The sequence below is a fragment of the Pleurodeles waltl genome, chromosome 7 (assembly GCF_031143425.1).
Source record: "Pleurodeles waltl isolate 20211129_DDA chromosome 7, aPleWal1.hap1.20221129, whole genome shotgun sequence".
Lineage (NCBI taxonomy): Eukaryota > Metazoa > Chordata > Amphibia > Caudata > Salamandridae > Pleurodeles > Pleurodeles waltl.
Window position 1 is genome coordinate 493,653,101 of NC_090446.1, and position 25,787 is coordinate 493,678,887.

Sequence of the window (25,787 nt, forward strand, 5' to 3'; positions counted from 1 at the left end):
AAGATCCTATAATTTGTAGAAGTGAGTTTATTAAAGTGTTTTTAATTATGGCACATTTCCATGTAAGACACCATTTTAGACAAAATGGATGCTATCTCTGTTATTCTCTCCTGTTCCCCCCACCCCCCAACCTTCCTACATCCTCTCTTCACAGGCTCCGCAGTACACAGTGAATACGAGGTCAAATTAGTTTATTTTGATTGCTGTATTGTTTTGATCACTATCACCTTTCTGTAGTGCTGATGTAGGATTGATTGCAACAAGTTTCTATCATTTGTTTGTTCACTAGGTTTATTCACTGTGAGACAAGTCTTATTGTTTATTGTTTCATATTTGTTAGAACATCTAATTGAGTGTGGCCACATTTTGGGGTATGGTTTTTCTCCCACAACGTTAGGTTCCTGCAAATCACCAGGTTATCCTTACGGGTACAGGGTGCTATACAAAATACACATAACATATACATCTCTTCAAACAGCATCAGTGCATCACACTAGACGAGACAATACAAAACCAGTACTGAAGTTGATGATTCTTCGTCTTCGAAAATAAATTAATAAACAAATGAATAAATAAATAACAAACAACTAACCCTACAAAGAATGTCCTACTGTGAAAGGAGAAGAGAAAAAAAATCTGAAGATGAGTTACAAAGACGAGATATAAAAGGAGTGCACATTAAAATGAAATATAAAATAAACAGCACAGATTTTCCAGTATTGTGCTGCACATCAAGGAACTACAAATTTAAAACATGTCATGAGAATTGAAGTTAATTTTGTGACCATAACCAGAAATGGGATTACATTTTGCAGGGCTAGGACAGCAAAAGACAAGGAATAGTCAGAAACCCATAGGTCTGCTGATAAAGTAAAACACTGAGCGTGGCCATTCTGAGCCTAGAAACAGTTGTGCAATTACTCGTCACAAGCATCAGTAGGTTTCTCCTTTGAAAGCCATTAGCAGAGCCTTCAGCCTTGAATGTTTCTTGCTGCTGCTGATCTCATCAACAAAAAGAAAAAAAGGTGTTGCCATTGTTCTAAAAAAAGAGGACAGCTCCAAACATGAAGGCTTGTAAATGGGCAAGTCTCTAAACAGCATCAGCAACAAGAATATAAGAAGAATGTTGCCGGTGCAAAAAAAAAAAAAAAAAAAACATAAATATGGCCGGCCCCTAATTGATTAGTACAAACAATACGGCATTAGCCAATTTTGTATTTACTTTTAATTCACCCCTCCAAATGGCAGACACTTATCTTGAAACAGTATATTAAACAAGCATTGGCAAAACCAATAAATAGGTCCCGCCTTGATGACCTATTAATGATTAATATTGATTGATATATTTTTTCACACCTCATTTTACATCTACAGTCTGAATTAACATAATCGCAACTGAAACGAAATTCCTATATATGTGTAGAAGTTTGTTTATTGTCCATTTTGATCATGCAGGCCATCAATTTAATTCACTCCTGTCCTCCCACCCCCTGCGTATGTACATCCACTCCTCACAGGCTTGCAACATGGGGAAATCCTGCAGGGGGTGGGGGTTTGGGGGGGGGGGAGGCATTGAAGCAGCACAAGGGAGAGTGGGGACAAACACTCAAGCAAAATGGGAGGGGGACGCAGAAGCAATGGGGAGAGGGCTCGAGGTGAAACATATCAACTCGGGGGTGGATGCAAAAGCAACAAGGGTTGGGGGAAAGGATCACTGAGTTTGTGGGCAAAGAGAAGAAGTCAGGCAACAGAGAGCAGCATCCAGGATATGGGGAGAAACGTACATGAGAAAGTCCGTATTAAAAAAATTCATGCACTCTAATGGAATGCTTCACAAGAAAGAAAAAAGAGATGCTCGAGAAGCAAGCAGTTGGGGGACCAATGCCAGCCAATCAAACAAACTGTAATTAGGCATTCCTCCATGGTAGGGACAAGCACAAGATTAACAAGATGGGGCACAAATAAGAAACAGGCAAATGAGTGCCATGGTAAGCCAACCTATAATAAGCAGTAAATGGTTTCCATGCCCTTCGTGTTTCTGATAAGCCACAGTATGCCTCGCAATAGTCAGCACATGCTCTCTCTAGTAAGCTCGACCAAAAAAAAACAAGCATTTGCAATGCAATGGGTTTCACGTTTACTTGAGTTTAAGCTATTAGCGTTGTACACTCTTAACCAGACTTTTCTTGCCATATAAACTGAAAAGTAAAACAGTTTGACATAAGCGAGCCGACGACTGCCATGAGCGCCAAGCAAACACACAAAAGGAAAAACAAGTTCTCTTGCAGTGAAACTTATCGGCCAAAGTGCAAATATCCATGCAACAGGGTGGATGTCATGCAAAGCGCTCTACTACTGCCGAGCGAGATCGTGCTGCCTATGAAATAAAGAGAAAAAATAGTACAGAAACCATACGGAAAACATCGAGGCTCGTATGTTTTCAGTAGCTGGCCGGAGAGCTCAAGGAAGGCTAAACACCGGAAAAGGCATGACGTATGCATGAATCAAGCTCATTTTAAAAGGCAAGCCCACGAAACAACCAAACTGATGGGCTTGACATGTGGGGTGGTTAAAAGCCCACAGACAAATTACACCAGGGAGAGAGCGCTTTGTGCTCAACCTTAAAAAGCTTGCGAAAGCGAACTAACAAGAAAGGAGGGTCCCAGTAGCAAATTACAGCTGACAAGAGACAAGTAAAGTTTTTAACACCTGCCAGAGGTACGCCAAAGCTCATGCTGTCAAAGACTTTCGCAGCATCCAAAGTGGCTCTCGTCAGAGGACTCTTGGTTGTTTCTGCTACATCAACTGCACCAATCAAAACGTGTGCCAGTTGGTTGAGCTGCCTATCCGGAATAAACCCTTTTTGATCCGGGCAAATCACAGAACTCATGGCCATGGCTAATCTCTTTGCTATGATGCCTGCGAAGATCTTACAGTTGCAGTTTAGCAATCATTACTATAGTGGCTTCATACTACGATGGCACCCCCCCCCCCCCCCCAATAGATTTTTATTTTTTATTAAGGATGACTTTCCAGAAAGGGACCACATGAGTCTTCAAACTTTTTCACAGCTCTCCTGGTATCCTACAAGGACAGGTTACCCTCCTGTTTTTAAGATGGCCCAACTGATCTAATATCTCTCCCTCTGCAATATGTAAAGGCTCCTTGTTTCCCGCTTTGGGGAGATTTAGGTCACACAGCCATCTTCGGCTATTCAAAGTCAGGTTTTTTACCCTCAGTATACAGGATAGTTAAATGGCTCAACGTGACCTACGTATCTCTTTCAGTGCATGCACTCTCTCCCCCTTTGCTGGGTCAATTAGCTGGCCTATATAGTTCCTAGTTAAATCATGCTTTGTCTTGTAGGAAAACACTGTACTACTCTTTCCCCAAAATTCAAAGTTCTGTACCTTGCTAGCCCTCCACCCTTCACAGATTTGTATCCAACCCAATTCTATAGCCACCCTGAAGCAGTTCCAGCTCAGATCTCAAATGCTGAATTTCTGCATGGGCCTCTGTTGAAGGTAACTGAATCTCCTGTTCCTTCTCAGTTATAACGTTCAAGAGCTTTAACTATTCAGTCCACCCTTTTATTTTCCGATCAGGAGTACGTTTTGAGATAATGCCTCTAATAAAATCTTTATATGCATCCCAAACTATACTAGGATTAGTGGTACAGGTGCCCATCTCAAAATACTCTTTCGTTTTATACCTACGTTGTGTAACGTTAATTACCTGCTGAAGCAAAGTTTTATCAAGAGTCCACCCGATTCTCTCTGTAACTATCGGTAGCTGCAAACACAGATAAATGGCAAAGTGGTATGATAATATTGGCAGGATATGGTCACAGATTTCACCACCATGGTCGTATGTTTATCGATCAAGAAATAAACAATATGTGAGTGACGCCCATATGTTTTCTTTCTTCTTACAAAAAAAGTAAAATCTGTCCCTACATGCCATATGTCGACAAGCTCTCAATTATACATCATATTTACCAACTGCCTCCTTGATTTCGGGGTTGATGTACAACTATATTTGGAGGTTCTTTCAAGGTTTTTATTCATGATGATACAGAAGTTGCCCCTCCCCACGAAAGATACAAAGCTAGTGGGGTCAGATATGCGGGTCATCACAAATAGGACTATACTAACCCATACAGGTCCACTTTAAGGATGCCCACTCCAGGGTGGCCACCAACCACCCCCCTGTGTTATTCATTTAATAATCTAATAGTCTGCCCCCCAATTGCATCTCATGATTAATGCTGCTCATCTTTTAACTCCAGACTAGTCTGAGCAAATGATTTACTGAACCCATCTACATTGCATAAAGCAGCCCTTGCATTCAGCACGCTCTAGACGTGCCTCCTGTAACTACGACTTGGACCTTAACTTCCTCCAGGTACTTGACCGCTAGCCTTTGTCTCTTCCTTCATTTCAACCCATTTATGTTCTAAGGCAGCATCTCTACCTAGTTTCTCATCATTTCCCTAGCCAACAAAAGGCTAGTCCCCTCCTATTCTTCCTGAAAAAAACATTGCTTCCGAGTCAACTCTAAGAGGCCAGTATTAAAAAAGTCTCCCAACGCCTGTTATACTAATCTTTTGTGCTGACGCGTGTCCTCAGGATTTTCTTTATTTTTCTCCCACATGCTCCCATCCTACCTGTGCCCTTCCCGAGGAATAATCCCTGCCTTTATAAGTGTCATATTCACCTTACAAGGACCTCTAGGGGGAGTTTAAAAAGTAACACAAAATTAACACATGGTAGGTTCTAAATAGTTTGTGGTGTACACTGTGCCTTTAACTAAACTACGTTATCCTATATTAACCTATATGTGATCATATTCTAAGTGCTGCCCTTCTCTGTAACCAGGAATTTTGTCAGGGAGTTTATTGGGGATTGTTTTCATTTTCCTGATCAGCTTATCCACCTCTTTGCCATCCCTCAGATTATACATTTCTTTCTTCCACATTATCTTTGACAGGACGGGGAATTTAAGCTGTGTCTTTGCTCCTAGTTTCACAAGCTCGTCAATTCTGCTCTGTAACTCCCACTGTTGGTGGGAAGTGTGCTTCCCCAATATCTGAGCGTATTAGGTATGTGAAATTCTCATGTGTAAGGGCCCTACCTTCAAACCTCAAGTCAAAAGTAGTTCCTTTGTGGAATAAGTTAAATAATGAACTAAGATCTTCTGGGGGGACGGGTGTTTGCAGGTTTACTGCCCCTGGATGGGTCCCTATGTTCCCTCTGAATATCCCTATCTAGGTCAAGGTCTTGCCTATCATTAAGGAGACCCCTTTTCAGCACTGTAACTACAAATGCCTTCAAATTGCTGGCCTGTATTTTAGTTCCAATCTTTTCAAATCTTCCACCAACTGCCCGTTCGACTTCTTTAAGGACTCTATCTGTTGCTCACTTTCTAAAAGGGCTGTATTCAACCTTTCAATATTTTCCCCAGCAATTTTGTTCTTTCGGCCAAGCCATCAAGTTTAGCATCCAATGCCTGACAAGCTTCATGTGACTGTCCTTCTGTTCTCCGAATTACCTGCTACTTGTACAGCTTGCAAAGTTTGAAAATTATCTGTTATACAAATGTCTCCTGGTACTAACATCTTACTCTGTTCCCTGCTGTGGGATACTCCCCTTCCCCTCCCTCTCCCCATTTCGGTATCCTCTGAAGCATTTAGGAATCGGAGGGGCTCAAACTTTTTTCCTTCTGAGACGGGCGGAGCTGCAGGTACTGATGTGTCCTCTATTCCCGCAGACATCCTAGGGACTCCCCATCTTTTTGCAACTCCTCCTTATTCGTGCCCATGATATTACAAAAGGAATTCAGTGACTGCAATGGTTTTCTGCTTGTAGAGATATCCTCCAGGCTCTCTTTTCTATTTCTCGTTTTGATAAAAATATTTTTCTTGACTGCCCTCACTGATTGTACCCCCCTTAGTGGAATGATCGAAACCCAGTCCCTCTCCAGCTCCCCTTCCCCCAGTAGTCTTGCCCAGAAGCACGGATCGCAGAGAGTATGTACTGTGTACAAGGGCCTTTGTGCCAGAGTTGAAGCCATTCCTTCCTAATGAGGCGACTAGGGATACAGTTCTGCTATTGATGGCTATATACGCTGTGTGTGTTTCTCCCTCTAGCCCAGGTTCCAAGGAAGGTACAACAGTTCTGAAAAATAAGCTAGGGGTGTAAGTAGATAACTTGGTCAGAGATGTCCTCGTCTGTTTCTGCGTCACTAGCCCAGAAAAGTCGTCTTCTTGGTATTTTGTTCCCTGAAGCCTCCTCTGCCCGCTTTTGCTGTCAAAGCTGACTGCACTGGAACAGTGCTGACACTACCTGTAGTCCCCCGGAAGCAGCCCCTCGCCACAGCCATGCATCCGCGGCTCAGTGCATTGGCTGCCCAAACCCGCCAGGAGTCCGGAAAGTCGCACCCTTGCTTGCTTCGATTGCAGCCGAACTCCTGCATTCAGCCTCGGCTTCCTGCCCTGGGTGAGTGAAAAAGTGATTAAAAAAATTCTCCCCTTTTCTTCTGCTGGGTAATGAAAACGCTAAATGCCTAAAACCTTCAAGCTCACACCGCCATAATCTGAGCCTCTTCTCTCGTGCGGTTCATTGAGGGATCAGAGGGTCACAACATTCCTAGCAAAAACCTTTACTCTGGGCGAAGGCCCGCGACCGTAGGAAGCTCAGGAGGGCCGGAGCGGAAACCACACCACGGCCCTGAGCTAAAAACGCACCGAACATGGCGTGAAAGATCAAAGAAAAATGGGGGGGCTGGAAGTGCCCGCAGAAACAAAAACAAGCACCCCACCCTTTCCGGCCAGAACACAAACAAGACGTTTTGGCAGAAACGGAAAAGGGGGGGGGGGTGGATTTGTGGGGGGCAGGAAATGGACATGTAAGCCAATGGGGGGCGCGGGCATTTTTTGAATCGCACCCCCCCCCCCCCCGAAAGCCTGGAGGGCAGATACGGGGGATGAAAGGCTGCCCGGCTCTAAGGATTTACAAAGTTTGCAGGAGAAAAGACGACATCGCAGAGTCACGACGGGACGACTCTCCAACGGGGGACACCTTTGAGTCCAGCAGCCCGGAGCACGACCACGTTTGCAGCAACCAGAAGAACTACAGCAGAGAAGGAGAAAAGATCGGGAGCCCCACAATTCAGCCTTCGACTGCCGCAATAGACAGAAGTCACTCACCCGCCGCGTCACCGGAGCAGCACGGGCCAGGTACCCGGGAATCCATTCCAGGCGGGGTGGAGCTTTTGAAGGCACAGCCCTTCTCAGGAGAACCCGCCGAACCCGCTCCTACGGCGAACCCCCGGCCGGCAAGGACAGGCCCACTGCGGTAGGGAGGGGAAACTCCTGCACCGCTCACGCGGCAAGCCCTTTTCCCAGGTGGGAAGCTGCCGGAAGCAGGCGGTGACGCCCACACTGCAACAGGGAGGCAGAAACGCCCACACTGCTTCCCGCGGCGAGCCTCCGTTACGCAAGGGCAGGAACATTGTTTAGGGAGGCGGAAGCGCCACACCGGCTCCCGTGACGAGCCCCTGTCCCTCAAGGGTAAAAAAACACCGGTGATCAGCTGAGCGCGCAGGTGTAAGCTGCGACCGTTTAAAAAAAAAAAAAAAACGTGCAAACTTTATCGAACTATAAGGAAGGAAGCACGCCCCTCCCTCACCTGGCAAAAGAAGCAGGAGGCCTACAACAGGGCAGCATAGCACAAGGGGCCACACACCAAGCAAGCAACAGACAGGGAAGGCCAGCTGCCAGGGACAGCCCACAGGGTGACGCGACCTGGCGGCAACTCCTACAACCTCACCCTCAGCAACAACCGGGGACAGCCCTTAAGGCGACGCGACCCGTGTTGAGCGCCTGACAGCAGCAGGGGACAGCCCAATCGGGGTGACGCGACCCTGCGAGCTGGCTGACCAACAAGGCGCCATGGAGAACAACGGGCCAATGGTGGAGCTTGACATTGAGGAGATCATCAAAGCTGCGAGAGAAGCGGCAACAACACGCAGCAAGGACTGGATCCTGAAGCAGATAAAAGGAATAGGCACAGAAGGGGGGACGGCGCAGGAAGAGCGCAACAACAATGGAGCAGGCGGCGCAGCACTGGAAGGCGAAGAACCACAGGCTGAGGCTAAGAAACGGCAACGGAACACGAGCAGAAGCACAAAAAAGGGAGACAAGAGGGAAGCGGCCGACCACACCGAAGCAGCGACCCCGGGGCCCAGCAAGAGACCAAAGGTGAACAATGGTGAGCAAATAAGCTTGATTGTCCAAGAATGTCTGAAATCAATGGCACTGCTACTATTTGTAAAAGCGGGGGGGTGCAGGAAGCAAAAGAACCAGGGGACACGGAAGGCAGGAGTGACCCAGGCCCCAGCAGGGAAAAGGGGAGAGGGTCTAGGGCCCCTAGATCAGAAACTGCGCACGAGCAAAGCCCATCACCCGACAGCGGGGAGGAGGAGACAGCTCCTGTAAACCCCCCCAGGGCCAACCCGGGTATGGGACACGGATAAGAACACACGCAGGCGGTGCAGCCCATCAGCAGGCGGGCGAGCCCCAGAGTCTTACAAAAGGGGGACCCTGGGGAGACCATACATGGTGGCAAGGGCGCCAGGGCTAGCAAGCCTGATCCCACTAGCAGTAAAAGAAAGGATATGGCGCAGAGAATTCATAGATATTTTCACGCTGCTAGAAATCCAAGTGGAGGGCCTAGATCTAACTACAGTTGACAAAAAGGAAGAGGAGAGAACGTAACAGAGTCAGAAAGGAAAGGAATTTTGACAACTGGCTAGACGCATTTAGAATCATGGCCTGTATAATAGTTGAGAAATTCCCACATTGTGCAAAAGATCTGTGGCTCTACGAATCAAAAATACACGAGGCGCAGAGGCAATTCACGGGAGAGGCATGGCTAGACTGCAACAAAGGCTTTAGGCTAAAAATGCAGGCACACCCAGATATGGAATGGGACGAAGAGGACGTGGCAGGGTACATGCATAAAATGATGATAGCGAGAGAGGCAAGGTCATGGGCAAACAAAGGCGAGCAGCCCTTTCGTGGGAGCTACCAAAAAGGCAAGCATGACAAAGCGAAGCCCTATCACAAGAGACAGCAGTTCACACAGTGGAAAGGGCAGCAGGCAAGCAGAGCAACCACGGCGGTATGCTACAAATTAGAGAAGGACGAGTGCACATGGGGCTCAGCATGCAAATTCAGGCACGTGTGCTCGACATGCGGGGAGGGCACCCCGCAACAGAATGCAAAAGAGGGGGAGGGAGCAGCGCCAAGAGGGAGAAAGATATAAAGAAGTTGGCACGCCAGCACGGGGCCTGGCTGGGGAGAAAGGTAGAATTAGCAGCATCCCCCATTGACACAGCCAGGCTGAGGCAACTGGCAAACGAATACGGCAACAAACGAGACGCTGAATTAATATGCGAGGGCTTTGAACAAGGTTTTAAAATACCTTCCGGGGCACAACCACACAACACAACGCCAAAGAACCTGCGCTCAGCAAGCGAGTGCCCAACAATCATAAAAGAGAAAATCAACAAAGAAATAGAACTAGAGAGAGTGGAGGGCCCCCTGTTACACCCCATTCCTCCTGATCTCATAATATCCCCATTTGGGATGGTTCCCAAAAAAGAGGCGGGCAAATTCAGACTCATTCACCACCTATCCTACCCAGAAGGCAGGTCAGTGAACGATGGCATAGACCCGGACCACTGCGCCGTAGGTTCCGCATCAGTGGACGACGCTGTCGATTTATTGCGCACAAAGGGGCGGGTGCGCTGATGGCAAAGGCAGACATCGAGGCAGCCTTTAGACTGCTGCCTGTGCACCCAGAGAGCTACCACTTACTGGGGTTCAGTTTTGAGGGAAAGACCTACTTTGACAAAGCAATGCCCATGGGATGCTCAATTGCCTGCGCCTACTTTGAGATATTCAGCACATTTCTGGAGTGGGCTTTACACAAACAACACCCAAGGGGTGGCAAGCTGCACTACTTGGATGATTTCCTATTCATAGGCGAACCCAGCGGGCCTGAATGCCAAGACCTACTAGAGGCCTTCCAAGCCCTAGGAGCCACATTGGGCATCCCATTGGCAGGAGATAAAACCACGGGTCCAACCACCAGGCTAGTTTTCCTAGGAATAGAGCTGGATTCCATAGCAGGCACTTCCAGCATACCACTAGACAAAGTCAAGGACCTCCAAAGATACATCAAGAGGCTATTGGGCAAACAGAAGGCCACCCTCAGGGAACTACAAGAGCTAATAGGCAAACTCAACTTTGCCACAAGAGTCATACCAGTGGGAAGGGTATTCGCCAGATGACTAACCCAGCTAACCAGGGGTTTAGAGAAGAAACACCACCACGTCAGGCTGACCCCAGGGGTCAAACAGGACCTGCAGACATGGCAGGCTTTCTTAGCAGATTTTAATGGCACACTGATCTGGAGAGAGGGCTGGGTGTCTGCCAGACAGATCGAATTGTACACCGATGCGGCAGGCAGCTTGGGGTTTGGGGCCCTGCTAAAGGACAAGTGGTGCGCCAAAAAATGGCCAGAGTCCTGGGCAACCCGAGGCCTCACAAGGAACATCACACTTTTACAATTATTTCCCATCGCAGTGGCCCTGACCATCTGGAAGGAACAACTGAAAAACATGAAACTGACCTTATGGTCCGACAATCAAGCAATCGTGCACGCCATCAATAGAGGGGCATCCCAGTGCGCATTCGTTTTAAAACTACTGAGATACATGGTGTTTATGCAGCTTGAAAACAACCTGGACATAAGAGTGAGACACGTGCAGGGCGCAGTAAACATTAAAGCCGATGCCCTCTCTCGATTCCAGATGGGGAAGTTCAGGAGCCTGGCCCCAGGAGCAGAGAAAGAGATGACACCATTCCCCACAAGTCTATGGGACCTGGTAGAGGGGACCTAATCGCGTTGATAGAACACGCCCTGGCACCCAAGACAGCGAAGCGTTATGCAGCATATGCAAACAGAGTGCTAGCCGTGACAGGTCTACAGTCTTTTAAAGACCTCGAAGAATCCCAAAGAGCCATCGAGCATTTCATACAATGGGCCTACACACAGAAGAAAACCAAGTCTTGGGCACAAGCACACGTGACAGCAGTGGCTCACTACAGCAAACTGACAACGGGCAGGGACCCTGCAAACTCCCATTACATAAAGTCCGCAATGAAGGGGTAGCGCCGGTTGGAAGGGCCAGCTCAGGACCAGCGGCGCCCGATCGAATTTAGTACCCTGAAACAGCTGGTGGGTGCCCTCCGGCACATCTGCCGCGAAAACTTCGAATATACTCTATTCAAGGCAGCATTCACACTGGCCTTTTTTGGAGCTCTTAGGGTAAGCGAGCTGGTGGACCCAGCAAAGAGCGGGCAGGCAGATACATGCATACAGAGGCGAGACGTGCAGATAAGAAAAGGAAACATGCAAATCCTACTACGAAAATCAAAGACCGATCAGCTGGGAAAAGGGAAAATAATAGAGCTGAGGCGCCTAGATGACCACAAATTATGCCCAGTCTGCAGCACACGGGAGTTCATCCAATTAAGTCCAGAAGGGCAGGGAGCGCTACTGAAGCACGCAAATGGAGACTTCCTGAGTATATACCAGTTCAAAGCAGTACTGAGGAGGGCCCTGACCAATGTAGGGCTCCCCGCCAACAAATTTGGCACCCACTCATTCAGAATAGGGGAAGCAACCACGGCGGCGTGCCACGGCATACCAGAGCATGGCATCAAAGCGATCAGGAGATGGAGCTCCAACGTCTACAAAGGCTACATCAGGGGGCAGCACAAAGAGGATCGATGCTAGTCAAAACCAGACCCTCATTTTCACCATTACACTCACGGGTCAACATAGAACGGCATGGATAATCGGACATTCTTTTGTGCACAGAACACAGGCATGGTGGGAATCGGGCAACCCCACGAATGCCCAACGCCCCCGCCTTACAGAGGTGAAATGGTTCGGCTTCCCAGGCATGAAATGGGAGCATTTCCAAGACAGGCTCAGAGAGCTCTTGGCCTCACAACACCCAGAAACCGATGTAGTGATCACCCACCTAGGGGGAAACGCATTGGCACAAATCGGCAGGAGGGAGCTATTGACAAGCATTCGGGCATTTCGTGTCAGCAGCCAGATCGCTAGGGAAAGTAACCTTGGTGTGGTCAGAAATTATCCCGAGGAAGGAATGGAGAGGAGCCATATCAGCAGGCGCACTGGACAGATCAAGAAAAAAGCTGAATGTGGCTGTCAAAAAATTCTGCATGCAAAATGGCTGGGAGTGCATCAGACATGGGCTGATCAACCTACAGAGGCCGGAACACTTTACGAAAGACGGGGTACACCTCTCCCGCCAGGGGACCGAGGTCTTCTGGAACAACTTATGGGCCGCCCTGCAGTTGGCCGGCTGCGAATAAACTCAGAAGAAGTGGGGGAGCTGCCCTCGAGCGGTAACCCGAAGGACGGCGTGGCGGAAAGGAGAGATAAAAAAAAGAACTACAAAGGCCACACCCAACGCAGCGGGGTGGAAGGGCTACTTACCTTGGGATGCCTCACGGCAGGGTAAGGAAGCCAGCGGAGGTACTCGAAAACACAGCACTCGCAGCCCGGGTCCACCGGAGAGCGGGACACAAGAACTAAACAAGGTAGCGAGTTAAGCCTAAAGAGAAACGAGTACCTTCCTACTGGAAAAAGGAATAACGGCTAAGGACCAAACGGGAGATTGATTGAAAACAAAGGAATGACGGCATGTAACAAAGAAGTTATTGTTAGCGGAAAGGCAAGCGATGTATGACACAAATGTACCAAGGTGAACCACAAACATGGCAAATTTATCGCTCATAACAACTTGACAGAATGATTTATGGCCCTCATAAAAGCAGGGCAGGCATGCTGTAAACTAACTGTTCAATAAACTGCGGCCAAAGAATTTCCAAACGCATACCAACTGTGGTGTTTTCATTTGCGGGAATGGGCCGTCTGGAGGGGTTTTTAGTAGCAAGCTAATTCATGCAATTGAACGCTTGTATAGATCACCTGTAGCTAGCATCTTAATTAACAGGAATCTTACGAGATTTTTCTCCATCACAAGGGGGACCAGACAGGGATGCTGTATATCCCCGCTATTATTCGACCTATACATTGAGCCCTTTGCCCAGAAAATCCATCAAGATTGTTCCTTCCTGCCATTTGTTGCCTCCGGTTTAGACAAGAAGATTGCTCTTTACTTAGATGATATATATCATCGTGTACATCTTGTCAGCTAATCCTGAACATCCGATCCGTAAATTAGAAGGACATGCTGAAATATTTGGAAAAATCTCGGGGTACTTAATAAATAAGGTTAAGGCAGAGGTAATGACATGGACGAATACAAAGGGATTCAAAGGGCCAGATTAGATACTTGGGTACTTTCGTGACACATAGCCTATAGGCCCCCACCCGGCACTAACCTAAATAAAGTTAATGAGGAAACCAAGATCCAGCTAAGGAGACAGGAGCATCTTCCATTAACCATCTATGGGAGAACAAATCTCGTCAAGGCGTTGGACCTCCATAACTTACCTTTCTTTTTAATACCATTCCCTTGCTACTAGCGGTAGGGTTCCACGTGCTTGGCTCACAAATGGGAGTGATCAGGACGACAGAGAGGTGTGTGTGGGGTTTGGACTAACAAGCGAGGTCCGACTCCGGAAAGAGGGCACCTACTGATACTAGGAGTTCATCAAGGCGGCCAAGAAACATCCATCTGGTCCATATCAAGTCTGGAAGGACTACTTGCCAGAACTGGTGAAAGAAGAAGTCTGGGAAGTATTTATAAAGTTACTTTATTCTACAGTTAAAGGTGCCCCCTTGAAGAAGAATACTTAACTATTCACAAGATATACTGGATCCCCAAGAGACTGGCCATGTTCCAGGTGGATCGTTTGAGCTGTAATAAATGCACAATTAGTTATCAGCCTCTCTGAGGCCTGACTGGTAACCACCACTAAACTGGAAGTAGTTCTGAAGGTGAAATAAGGACAAAACAACTGAAAAAAAGAGACAAACTGTCTGTTGGTAAGACCTAAAAACGGAGACGGTATCTATGTTTTCGGACTGGACATGGGTAAACACCTCCGTCGTTAATGGGGGTGAAGAGTAAGTGGTATTCTACAGAGAAAACATCTCCGTGGAGAGTAAAAGGAAATAAATAAATGTATCTGTCGCAGATTTCCTGAGATGCAGATGTTTGTGAATCACCAAAATATCCGAACTCTACTTCCAACTGAAAAAGAGGCATCCACGAGTGGAATGTCAACTTTTTATAGCAGGATTTTGGCAATCTCAGTAAACATCAGAAACTGGAAGAGAGACAGAAGAACAAAACACCAGCTGGAAATGCTTAATGCATTAAAAATCTATTAGCATGCCTCTATTCTGGACTTTAATTAGGAAGGTGTTTGGCTTCGAAATGTATTTCACTGATGTCTTGAAAAGGTGTGTAGAAGTGCTATGCAGACACAGAACAACTTAAATACAACTGAGAATAGGTGGGTACTACCAATTACAAGACCGAGGAATACACAGGCTATTGGCTCCTACAAATGGCTCAGTACCGATTCCGTAGTAAAGTCAGGGGATGCTAGGAATGTAGCCAGTAATAGCTGTTGTATTAAACCCAGCAAAAACTGTTTTCTTGAAACTTCTGCTGAAGCAAGACCCCTCATGGGCTGAACCACGAGACATCCTACCGAAAACACGGACTGGCTTAATACAACACGTCAGTGGATGAATATCACAATATCGTTATCAGAAATATCAGCTGACGGAAACACTGTATTCCACATTTACTACATAAAAACGTGTCCCCACTGGGTGTAGGTTTGACATTATTAATTCCAATAAGATGATAGTTTTGTAAACAATGTGTAGGAGTCAATATTTATGACAGATAATGTTTATTCTATCCAGTTACTACACTTATGCAATTTGGCCTACTAATAACATACTAGGCATTAATGTGATGATATAGAATGTAAATACTTCTAGTGTTTTATTTTAACCGAACATACATGCACTAAAAAATGGTTGTCTCATAAGTAAGAATTCAGGACATCTCACGCAGTGCATTGCCTATCTCCTTTATTTCAGCCTGCTCTGCTATTAACTCTATTAGAGCGTTATTGAAATGTGAGGAGACAAGAAGGCTTGCAAGACTTCATTCTGTTAAAATAAAAAGAAAATACTTTTCCAGCCTTGTTTTACATTGTCTCTCCTCAAGGGCTTGTGTGTTCTGATATCAGTCGCCACAAGTGACCACCAAAACATGGCAGGAAAAGTAAAAACTATATGGCAGGGTTGACCAATTTATGTGGCAAGAAAAGTCCAGTTATGAATTTACAATGACAATAACTCTAACTCAAGAAAATACGAGACCCATTGCATTACAAATGCTTGTTTGCTTTTTGAGTGCCACCATGTTTTTCCTCTCAAAAATCATTTGGGCAAAAGCATGAGGTGAACAATTTGCACCTGAGCTTTAATCCCATTTCTGGTGCAAACACCTATTTGTATCATGATCGAATATTCTGGAAGTAATGTGGCTGCAGTTTTGTACACAATGGCTATGAGCCGAGCAGTCTACCTCAGCATTATTTGAAAGAGGTTAAGTTCCTTTCTGTTAAAATCAGACAGTAGTAGCAACAGTTTGTACGAATGCAGCAATGCTCAGGTGAGATAAACAGTCTAGAGCCATAAATACTACAGAGTAAGTAACACAATTCACAAGCACTATGTTGTCCCAATTTACCAGCAGTGGCACACGGTTGCAATTAGAGTACAGATCTCCATCCTTTTCCGTAATTAGAGCTACTTATGTCCAATGAACATTTTTCCGACCTAACAATATTGTTAGAGTTGTAACTGGGACAACATTAGAAAAGATTACATTAGTAACCACCATATGCAAGATTACCAGCAGTGATCACCTCAGGCCATCAAGCATGGCTGCCAGCAGTAATGTGAATAAGACTTTGTCAGTGTGAAAGGCCTCTCTCTACGTGGGTAACATCTAACAGCCATAGCTGCAATGTACCTGGCACCAAGGTAAATAATATTAGTTATAAGTCACTCAATAGCAGCATGATTTATCACTAAAAATGTCACTTTTAAATATATTATGGAAATTCAACCATTTATCTCTAAAATCAGTTTCTGAGATCTGAAAATACATACACTTAAGTCTCGATCAAATGTTTTCAATTTTGGTATAAATATAATTCAACGAAACAAAATATTCTAATATAGTAGACTGGGTGCACACAGGAGAGCTATTTACAGGTAGCTGGAGAGCTAACAGTAGCTCTCCAGCTACTAGTTCGAGACGCCTGCCCTAGGGGGGAAATATGAACCTGGATCACCTTCCTTGACCTCAAGTCACCTCCCTATCTGACTGGAACCCAGAACTGGATTTAAAATGTAGATCTCAGCAGAGTGCTTTAGCCACCAAAGCTCGCTTACTGGCATGGCCAGAAACAAGCAGGCCACACATAGATATCTGCGGTGTTTGGTAAACCCATTGGGTTGCTTCAATTCAGGTTCAGTCACTTGGGGTTCCTAAGGGGTTCCTAAGCCTCAGAGAAAGGATTCATATGGATGGATCTACAGTTAACTGAAGAGATTTCTGGAGAGGGCCGTAGGGCTGGGACTGAGTCCCTCTCATTTGTGCAACAGCATAGTTTTAATAGGGTAAGCACCTTGAAAATGTGAACATTCTCAACAGGTAGTGGCAGACCAGTCAAAAACAAATGTATAAAGGTACGATCTCACTCACCTCTTCTCGGGGATCGATTACTGGGACCCATTTGTAGATGCGCAAGGAGGTGTCTCCCACTGTCACCCAGCGCTTCTCCCTGTTGTGCAAGCAAGAGACAGGTCAGGCAGAAAGCAGACACTCAACTATGTCCTGCCATACAACACCCATTCAATTCCACTGCTGAGATACACATACAGCTCCGCCAAAGAGCCTCACCTCAGACCTGCAGATCACGTGCAGCTGGGCTGGGAATCACACGCAGCACTGCCAGTGCACCCCAGTTCTGTCGTGAAGCACTGCCATGTACTGGTACTGGAAACAGTTCACAACTCTAACAATGCACACATGTCATCACCTGCACTACGTGCTATTACCGTAATGGAAATCGCACGCGAACACACACACACAGCCAATGCGCCTCAATCTAGGCAAGACCACATACAGTAGCCACACTCTCCAGTGCACGAAAACTCACGCAGCAATGCCAGTGCAATACAATCCTGTCGTAAAGCACCGCCCAGTTTTCTGTTACTTGACTCCGCGTGCAACTCTACCAATGGACATCTCTCATAAACTGCAGAACATGCCGCTATTCCAGTACTGGCAACCACACATAGCGCTGCCAAAACATTTCAATCCAGACTGAAAATCACATACAACCGCCATGATCTACGGCGGAGGAATGCACACACACATCTGTCATTGCATTTAGCGCCTGTCCAAATGCACTGCTCTACTATTCATCTTAAAGGGGCCGGCACACAACTCTATCAGCGCACCCCTGTCCTGATCTACAGAATCTCTTCTGTTTTAATAATGGCCCCCCCCCACCACACATGTGCGGCCGCACTTCAATCCGAACACGCTTAAGGGTATTTTAGGGCTAGCACTCCCCCACCGTGCACTCACCATCGCCTAACCTTCTCTATCACCGCCATCACCTTCTTGATGTCATCTTTGGCCCGGCTGCGGGTCTCGGCCCTTGCTGTGCGCCCCGACATTGGGGCTCGACCCCAGCCTTCTGCGGTCTCTGTATCAAATACGCGCCTTGAAGAGGGCCTCGGGCGGCATAACTGCTATAGAAATAACATATTGCAGGAGCACTTCATTTTGATTGCACAGCGGTGAGTTTTTTCCCCCCAAACCCTCGTGATATCTTTTTTTTATCGGCCCACACTTTTCCCGAGAACGTTTAACATACAAAAACACTACAGTGGCAGGAAGTGAGGCGAAAAAGTTAGAATTAATGAAAAAAAAGGAAAACGACATAAAAGAGAGTTTTACAGTCGGGACGTCGCGTGCTCAGCGCCATCTATAGGTCGGAAGAGCCAATGTACATCCTTTTCTGCTAGTTTAGTTGGAGCCTACGGACTATAATTGTGTCTCTTAGGTTCTTTTGCCTATGACGTAAGGCTTCTTATCTCTCGCCAAATAATTTTGGGTGCAAACTTTGAACCCTCTTCAGTTTTCTGGAGGTGAAGCCTGGCTTATGAATTAGTCACAATACTCAATTGTGCCTTCCAAAACTTACAACAGTGCTGAAGTCCAAGCTTATACACAATATTCCAACTGTGAGCTGTGCAGAAGAGGGCTCGGGTACTGAACTAAATATTGCACGAGTCTTCGTGAACCGTATGAAATGTTACAGAAAGGAAGAAAATTCTGTGGACGAGGCCTCCATACAAGAGTCGCCATAAAAAATACAAAAAACTTGCCTTCTATCCATACCTCGAATGTCATTGGGTCAGCAATGTAATTAAGCCCTACCCTTCCTAGAAGAAGTCCCTCCATCCATCCTTTAAGCCTTTTATCATCCATCCATTCATCCATTAATTCATTTTTTCATTCTTCCATCCATCTGTCCTTCACCATTCTTTCCATCTACTCTTCCACCATTAGTCTTAATTCCATAACTTCCACTCATACTTTCTACCATTCATCCACCTTTTTACCCAACCATACATTCTTTTATCATCCATCCTTCACAATCCTTTTATCAATCTACTCATCCATCCTTTCACCTTTCAATCAAAGTTTCCATCAATCCATCAGGAGTGTCATAGAGGACCCTGCTGCACCTGCAATGCAGCGGGCCCCAAACTTTCAAGGTTCCCCCATATCCATCAGGGGGACCCTATTTCATCCAAGGCCCGTGAATATCTGTAAGATATGGGAGACTCAGGGCGCCTCTTCAAATTTTACAGAGGGCAATGTCATTTTACATTACGGCACTGCCATCCGCCACACCTTTCATCAGTCCTTCTATTCTTTCTTTTGCCTATCCATGCAGATACTCTTTTACCATTCCACCCACCAATCCTTTCACCATTGCACCCGTCCTTTCACATTTTTGGTCTTTCCTTTTTGTCACAGTTTCTTCCTTCCTTTCATGTCCTTCCTTTCTCCCTTCTTCCTGCCATCTCTCCATCCGTCTCTTTTCCCTCTTATTTCTCTTCCATTTCTCTTGACCTCCTTTACTTGATTGCTTATACCTCCCTCATCTCTATTATAGGGTTCCCTGACTTTGCTTTTAAGATCGTTTCCCTGTGTGGCTGCAAACAGAACAGGCTCATAAATATTTGGTGTTTCTAGTGTCAATACCCACCCTGCTTGAAATGTTTAATGCACAGAGGATCGTGATGCCATTGCCTCCAGATCAGGATAAAATCATTCAGAAGTGTCTCTGGTACTGTACATCATACATGTGGCCTCCAAAACTGGATACATTTCTGTGGAGATGACACCCTGGGCCTGTAGAAAATATGTAAAATGTGGCTTCCAAAACGGCCCACAATACTGCAGAAGTGTCCCGTAAAACTTGACTTACTGCAGCCATGGCCTCCACACCTGGGCCCAGTACTCTAGATTTGACCTGTAGAACTGGCCATCAGATGTGGCTTCCAGAAAGTGGCACAATAGACCAGATCTGGGGTTGAGACCACTGCAGAATACTCCAGGTGTAGCAACTGGTCCAGGACACAAAGGCCCTCATTACGAGTTTGACGGGCGGCGGAGACCGCCTGCCAAACTCTTCCCGGGTTCAGGCCGCCTGTGCGTCTTTGTCCAGTTTCGCGCCAGAGCAGGGGCTGGGGAATCCCTGAACCGGTGTAGACAGGCTTATGCAAGGAGGGCACCATCTGTGCCCTTCATAGCATTTCCAGAGGCTGTGGGGCTACTCCTCCCCAGCCCTTAACTCCTATTTCCAAAGAGAGAGGGTGTAACACCCTCTCTCAGAGGAAATCCTTTGTTCTGCCTCCCTGGGACTGGGCTGCCCAGAACCCAGGAGGGCAGAAACCTGTCTGAGGGTTGGCAGCAGCGTTAGCTGCAGAGAAAACCCCAGAGAGCTAGTTTGGCAGTACCCGGGGTCCATGCTGGAGCCCCAGGGATGCATGGGATTGGCACCCCAATACCAGATTTGGCATGAGGGGACAATTCCATGATCTTAGACATGTTACATGGCCATGTTCGAAGTTACCATTGTGATGCTACATATAGGTATTGACCTATATGTAGTGCACACGTGTAATTGTGTCCCCGCATGGAAATGCTTTGAAGGGCACAGATGGTGCCATCCTTGCATAAGCCAGTCTACACCGGTTCAGGGATCCCCCAGCCCCTGATCTGGTGCGAAACTCGACAAAGGAAAGGGGAGTGACCACTCCCTTGTCCATCACCACCCCAGGGGTGGTGCCCAGAGCTTCTCCAGTGTGTCCCAGACCTCTGCCATCTTGAATATTGAGGTGTGAGGGCACAATGGAAACCTCCGAGTGGCCAGTGCCAGCAGGTGACGTCAGAGACCCCTCCTGATAGGCTCTTACCTGGTTAGGTAGTCAATCCTCCTCTGCAGGCTATTTAGGGTCTCTCCTGTAGGTTTCTCTTCAGATAACGAATGCAAGAGCTCACCAGAGTTCTTCAGCATCTCCCTCTTCGACTTCTGCCAAGGATCGACTGCTGACTGCTCCAGGACTCCTGCAAAACCGCAACAAAGTAGCAAGACGACTACCAGCAACATTGTAGCGCCTAATCCTGCCGGCTTTCTCGACTGTTTCCTGGTGGTGCATGCTCTAAGGGCTGTCTGCCTTCACCCTGCACTGGAAGCCAAGAAGAAATCTCCAGTGGGTCGACGGAATATTCCCCCTGCTAAGGCACCAAACTTCTGCATCACCGGTCCTCTGGGTCCCCTCCCATCTTGTCGAGCGTGGTCCCTGGAACACAGGAGCTGGATCCAAGTGACCCCGACAGTCCAGTGGTCTTTCTGTCCAAATTTGGTGGAGGTAAGTCCTTGCCTCCCCATGCCAGACAGTAATCCTGTGTACTGGGTGATCTGCAGCTGCTAGGGCTTCTGTGCACTTTTGCAAGGATTCCTCCATGCACAGCACATCCCAGGTCCCCAGCACTCCGCCCTGCATTGCTCAACTCGCTGAGTTGACCACCGACTTCGTGAGTTGTCTTTTGTTGTGTTGAGACGACCGCCGAGCTCAGATTTTGTGAACGCCTGTTCAAGTGCTTGTGCGGGTGCTGCCTGCTTCTGTGTGGGCTTTCTCTATTTCTGAGCACCCCCTCTGTCTCCTCCTCCAAGGGGCGACCTCCTGGTCCTTCCAGGGCCCGGGCAGCACCCATTATCTTCAATTGCAACTCTTGCAGCTAGCAAGGCTTGTTTGTGGTCTTTCTGCGTGGAAACAACTCTTCATCCTCCAGCACGCCGTGGGACATCTTCTGACCAATGGAGAAGTTCCTGGCACCTTCGTTGTTGCAGAATCTTCGGCTTCTTCCACCCGGAGGCAGCCCTTTTGCACCTTCATCCAGGGTTTAGTGGGCTCCTGCCCCCCCTGGACACTTGTGTGACTCTTGGACTTGGTCCCCTTCCTTTGCAGGTCCTCAGGTCCAGGAATCCATCTTCAGTGCTTTGCAGTCAGTTGTTGCCTTTGCAGAATCCCCTATCTCGACTTTGCTGTCTTTCTGGAGTAGTAGGGTAACTCTACTCCTACTTTTCAGGGTTTTGGGGTGGGGTATCTTGGACACCCTTAGTGTTTTCTTACACTCCCAGCGACCCTCTACACACTACACTAGGCCTGGGGTCCATTCGTGGTTCGCATTCCACTTTTGGAGTATATAGTTTGTGTTGCCCCTAGGCCTATTGTCTCCTATTGCATTCTATTGTGTTCTACAGTGTTTGCACTACTTTTCTAAGTGTTCACTTACCTGGTTTTGGTTTGTGTGTATATTTTGCGTATTTTACTTACCTCCTAAGGGAGTATATCGTATGAGATACTTTTGGCATATTGTCACTAAAATAAAGTACCTTTATTTTTAGTAACTCTGAGTATTGTGTTTCTTATGATATAGTGCTATATGATATAAGTGGTATAGTAGGAGCTTTGCATGTCTCCTAGTTCAGCCTAAGCTGCTCTGCTATAGCTACCTCTATCAGCCTAAGCTGCTAGAACACTACTAATCTACTAATAAGGGATAACTGGACCTGGTACAAGGTGTAAGTACCACAAGGTTCCCACTGTAAGCAAGGCCAGCCTCCTACAGTATGGGGACTCGTAATCCCCAGGGCAGCACTGCAAGCAGCGCTGCCCTTGAGTATGAAAACCACCAGGAATGCCAGGCTGCCTGCTTGTGGCAGCCTGGCGGTGTTGGTGGTCCGACCATGGCAGCTCTGCCACATTATGACATTTTAATGTGGCGGTCCCACCGCCAGCCTGTTGGCAGTGGAACCGCCACCGCAAGTCTGGCGGTCATGCGAACGCTAGACTCATAATGAGGGCCTAAGTGCCAAAGGCCTAGTCATGGCATTATAGAGCTGGTAGTCAGCAGTTCTTCTCTTTTAATACCCTTCTATGTGCACCCAAATATTCCAGGGATCCAACATTGCCTGGTGACACGGTTTAGAAATGTAAAAGGCATGTGATGATAACCCACAAAGACTACTCATGGGTTCTGTGGCTTTTAGAAAGGGCTCACAAACCTGTCCTACCCCGACTTCTTTTGCATCCAATGCATGATTTTCACTCAACTGCATCAGTCAGGTACTTTACATCATAGACAAGAACTCCGATGTAGCTCCTTGTATTTATGTATGTATGTATATGGCATTTCTACAAAGCGAACCAAGCCAAAAGGCAGCGGAGCACTGTATGTGGTCTAAGACAAGCACAAAGTCAGCGAGTAACATGAGGTGAAGCTGAGTTGTCAATGGTTACTTCATTGTAATGTAGTGTTCTTTAACCCCTTGTTGGAGTCGGATGGCTGAGAGCTGTTCGAAGCCATGGTGGGCGTGTGTGTGGGACAGCTCCCAGCTGTCCTAGCACCCACCCAAGGGGAAACACTGGAGTGCCCCCAATAGGCCACCACTCTACACCCCTGACCAGGGATGGTAGCAGAAGCGCTTCTGCTGCCCCATTACCCTGGCAATCTGATTAAGTCAGTGCACACAGCGTGTGCCAGTGCTATCACAGCAGGTCGGAGACACTGGAAGCCATTTGCTTCCGGCGCCGATTGGGAGAAGGAAGTGAGTGTTCCTTCTAGGAGGGATGGGGGGGTTTCAAAGAGGTACCAGCGGTGCATGATTGTACATGGGGTCACGATCGTGCAGCAGGAATACCCACTGGGCCACCAGGGATTTTTCTTTGTGTGTGTTTTGGTGCGTGGGGAGCGGCCTCTTGGGCAAGGGTCGTCCCCTTTGGGAGCTGAGCATTTTGGTTGTTTTGGCCCCCCTTTGGCAGCAGATCACCCATTTTGTTTAGGCCGATCTACCCGCAAAAGTGAGCAGACACCACTAGGCCACCAGGGATTTTATTTTGGCCATTTTGGGGAGCGGCCCCTTGAGCAAGGGTCACTTCCCTTTAGGGGGCAAGTATTTTAGCCATGTCTGCCCACTGTGGGGAAAGATCAGCTATTTTGTTAGGCCTTCTGCCCCCAAGGGGGGCAGAAACCAGTAGGCCACCAGTGATTTTAATTTTCGACATTTTGGGGCACGGCCCCTTGAGCAAGGGCCACTTCCCTTTAGGAAGAAACTATTTTGGCCTTTTCTGCTCCCCTTGGGGGCAGATCAGACATTATGTTAGGTCCATCTGTGCCCGGAGGGCAGAAAACCACTAGGCTTCCAAGGATTCTAATTTTGGCCATGTTGGGGAGCGGCCACTTGAGCAAGGGTTGCTCTCCTTTAGGGGGCAATTATTTTGGCTGTTTCCACCCCCTGGGGTCAGATTGCCCATTTTATTAGGCCCATCTGCCTCAAGGCGGGGGGGGGACAAAACAAAACACTAGACTCTAGGGAAAGCTTTTGAATGTGTGACTGGCAGTGTGTGTGTGGACTTGCGCTTGGCTGGCGTTGTGCCTGGACTGGCACCTAGCTGGCAGTGTGCATGGATTTGCAGTTGTCTGGCGGTGTGCATGGAATGGAACTTGCCTGGCAGTGTGCATAGACTGGGGCTTGCCTTGTGGTATGTGCAGAGTGGCACTTGCTTAGCAGGGTGTGTGTGTTCTGGCGTATTATTTGCATTTGTGATCATAATGTGTTAATTCCCCTTTTTATTCTAGTGCAAAGCTTTTGAATCCTTTGTTGTGACTCCTGCTTGTGGTTTCGGGCCGTGGTAGATCTGCAGATTGCGTAGTTACATGTATTTGGAAAAACTTTTTGTACTATTTACTCCAAATGAGTATCATTGCCATGCATGAATGAGTTTTTTGTAAATGGTGTAATAATAGCAGCATATTTAGCTTCTGTTTTATTGTGTGTGAAATTCTCCTTGGATTTGTGCATAATGTGTATTGTGTTGTCTTATGTGTAATTTTATTTAGTTTTTTCTTTTCAATGGGATATCGTTGGTGCTTGCTATGTCTATGCAGAGTAGGTGTTGGTGAGTCTAGCTGTTTCTGGCAAGTGAGAGGTATTGTTTTTGAGTATATAGGTCTTGGTGCTAACACCACACTTAGGCCCTCATTGCAACCTTGGCAGTAGGACGATGCCAACCACGAAGGTTGTACTGCCAGGCGGCCGCCCTTGTGGGCGGAAACCCGCCGGCTGCATTTGGACATCCCCGCTGGGCCGGCAGGCGGAAACAGAGTTTCCGCCTGCCAGCCCAGCAGAGATGTCGGCCGTAACATTGTAGCCAGCTCCTAATGGAGCCGGCTGCATTGTGGCGGTTCAGCGGGTGCAGCAGCACCCATTGCGCTCTTCACTGTCTGCCAGGTAGACAGTGAAAATCGCGACGGGGCTGTGCCTGGGGGCCCGCGACTCCACTTCCTGCCAGCCTTTCTATGGCAGTCTACCGCCCTGGACAGGCTGGTGGGAAGGGGAGTCATAATCCCCAGGGCAGCGCTGCCCTGGCGGATTATAACCGCCGGGACCACCATGGCGGAAAACCGCCGGGTCCGGCGGTGTGACCGCAGTGCTTCCGCCGCCGTCTAAATATGGCGAATTGTACCACCAGCCTGTTGACGGTACGATCGCCACTTCAACCCTGGCGGTCTTTGACCGCCAGGGTTGTAATGAGGGCCTTAGTTTATTACGTATTTTACACAGTGTTGGTTGTTGACTTATTTGTCAAGTTACTTTTATTAGTAAGGATCATGGCTAGCTGCAGGATTACCGCTCAGCAGGTTGTTGGAATGCTTTTCGAAGCTCCCTTCTACCATGATTATGAGACTGACTCTGTATCTGAGGCAGAGGAGGAGGTGCAAGGTTCTGGCAGAAAATGTTCTGTCTAAGAGGAATCATCTGATGAGGAAGTGCCTGTTTTAGAGGAGCACACTGATGTGCTGATAGTGCAGCAAGGGGTATCTGAATTGCAGCCTAGGGCTGAAAGGCTTCCTTTGGAAGAGCTCATCTCTGGGTTGCCTCAAACTTGGTGTATCCGTCATTGCTTACTGGTGTGGCGGGGTGTAGAGTGAATAATAAAAACTTTTTGCCTAGAAAATTCTTT

At 47.4% G+C, this 25,787-nt stretch overlaps 1 protein-coding gene across 1 annotated transcript in view; it reads right to left on the reverse strand.

The window, feature by feature from the left end:
* Positions 1-18,072, reverse strand: part of BCL7C (BAF chromatin remodeling complex subunit BCL7C) — a 72,278-nt gene extending 54,206 nt beyond the window's left edge. The window contains exons 1-2 of the mRNA XM_069244152.1: positions 17,764-18,072; positions 16,873-16,951 (exon numbers count right to left, since the gene is read on the reverse strand). Coding sequence (XP_069100253.1) covers positions 16,873-16,951; positions 17,764-17,855 — 171 coding nt within the window. The 5' untranslated portion in view covers positions 17,856-18,072. The remainder of the gene's footprint in view (positions 1-16,872; positions 16,952-17,763) is intronic.
* Positions 18,073-25,787: the final 7,715 nt, after the last annotated feature.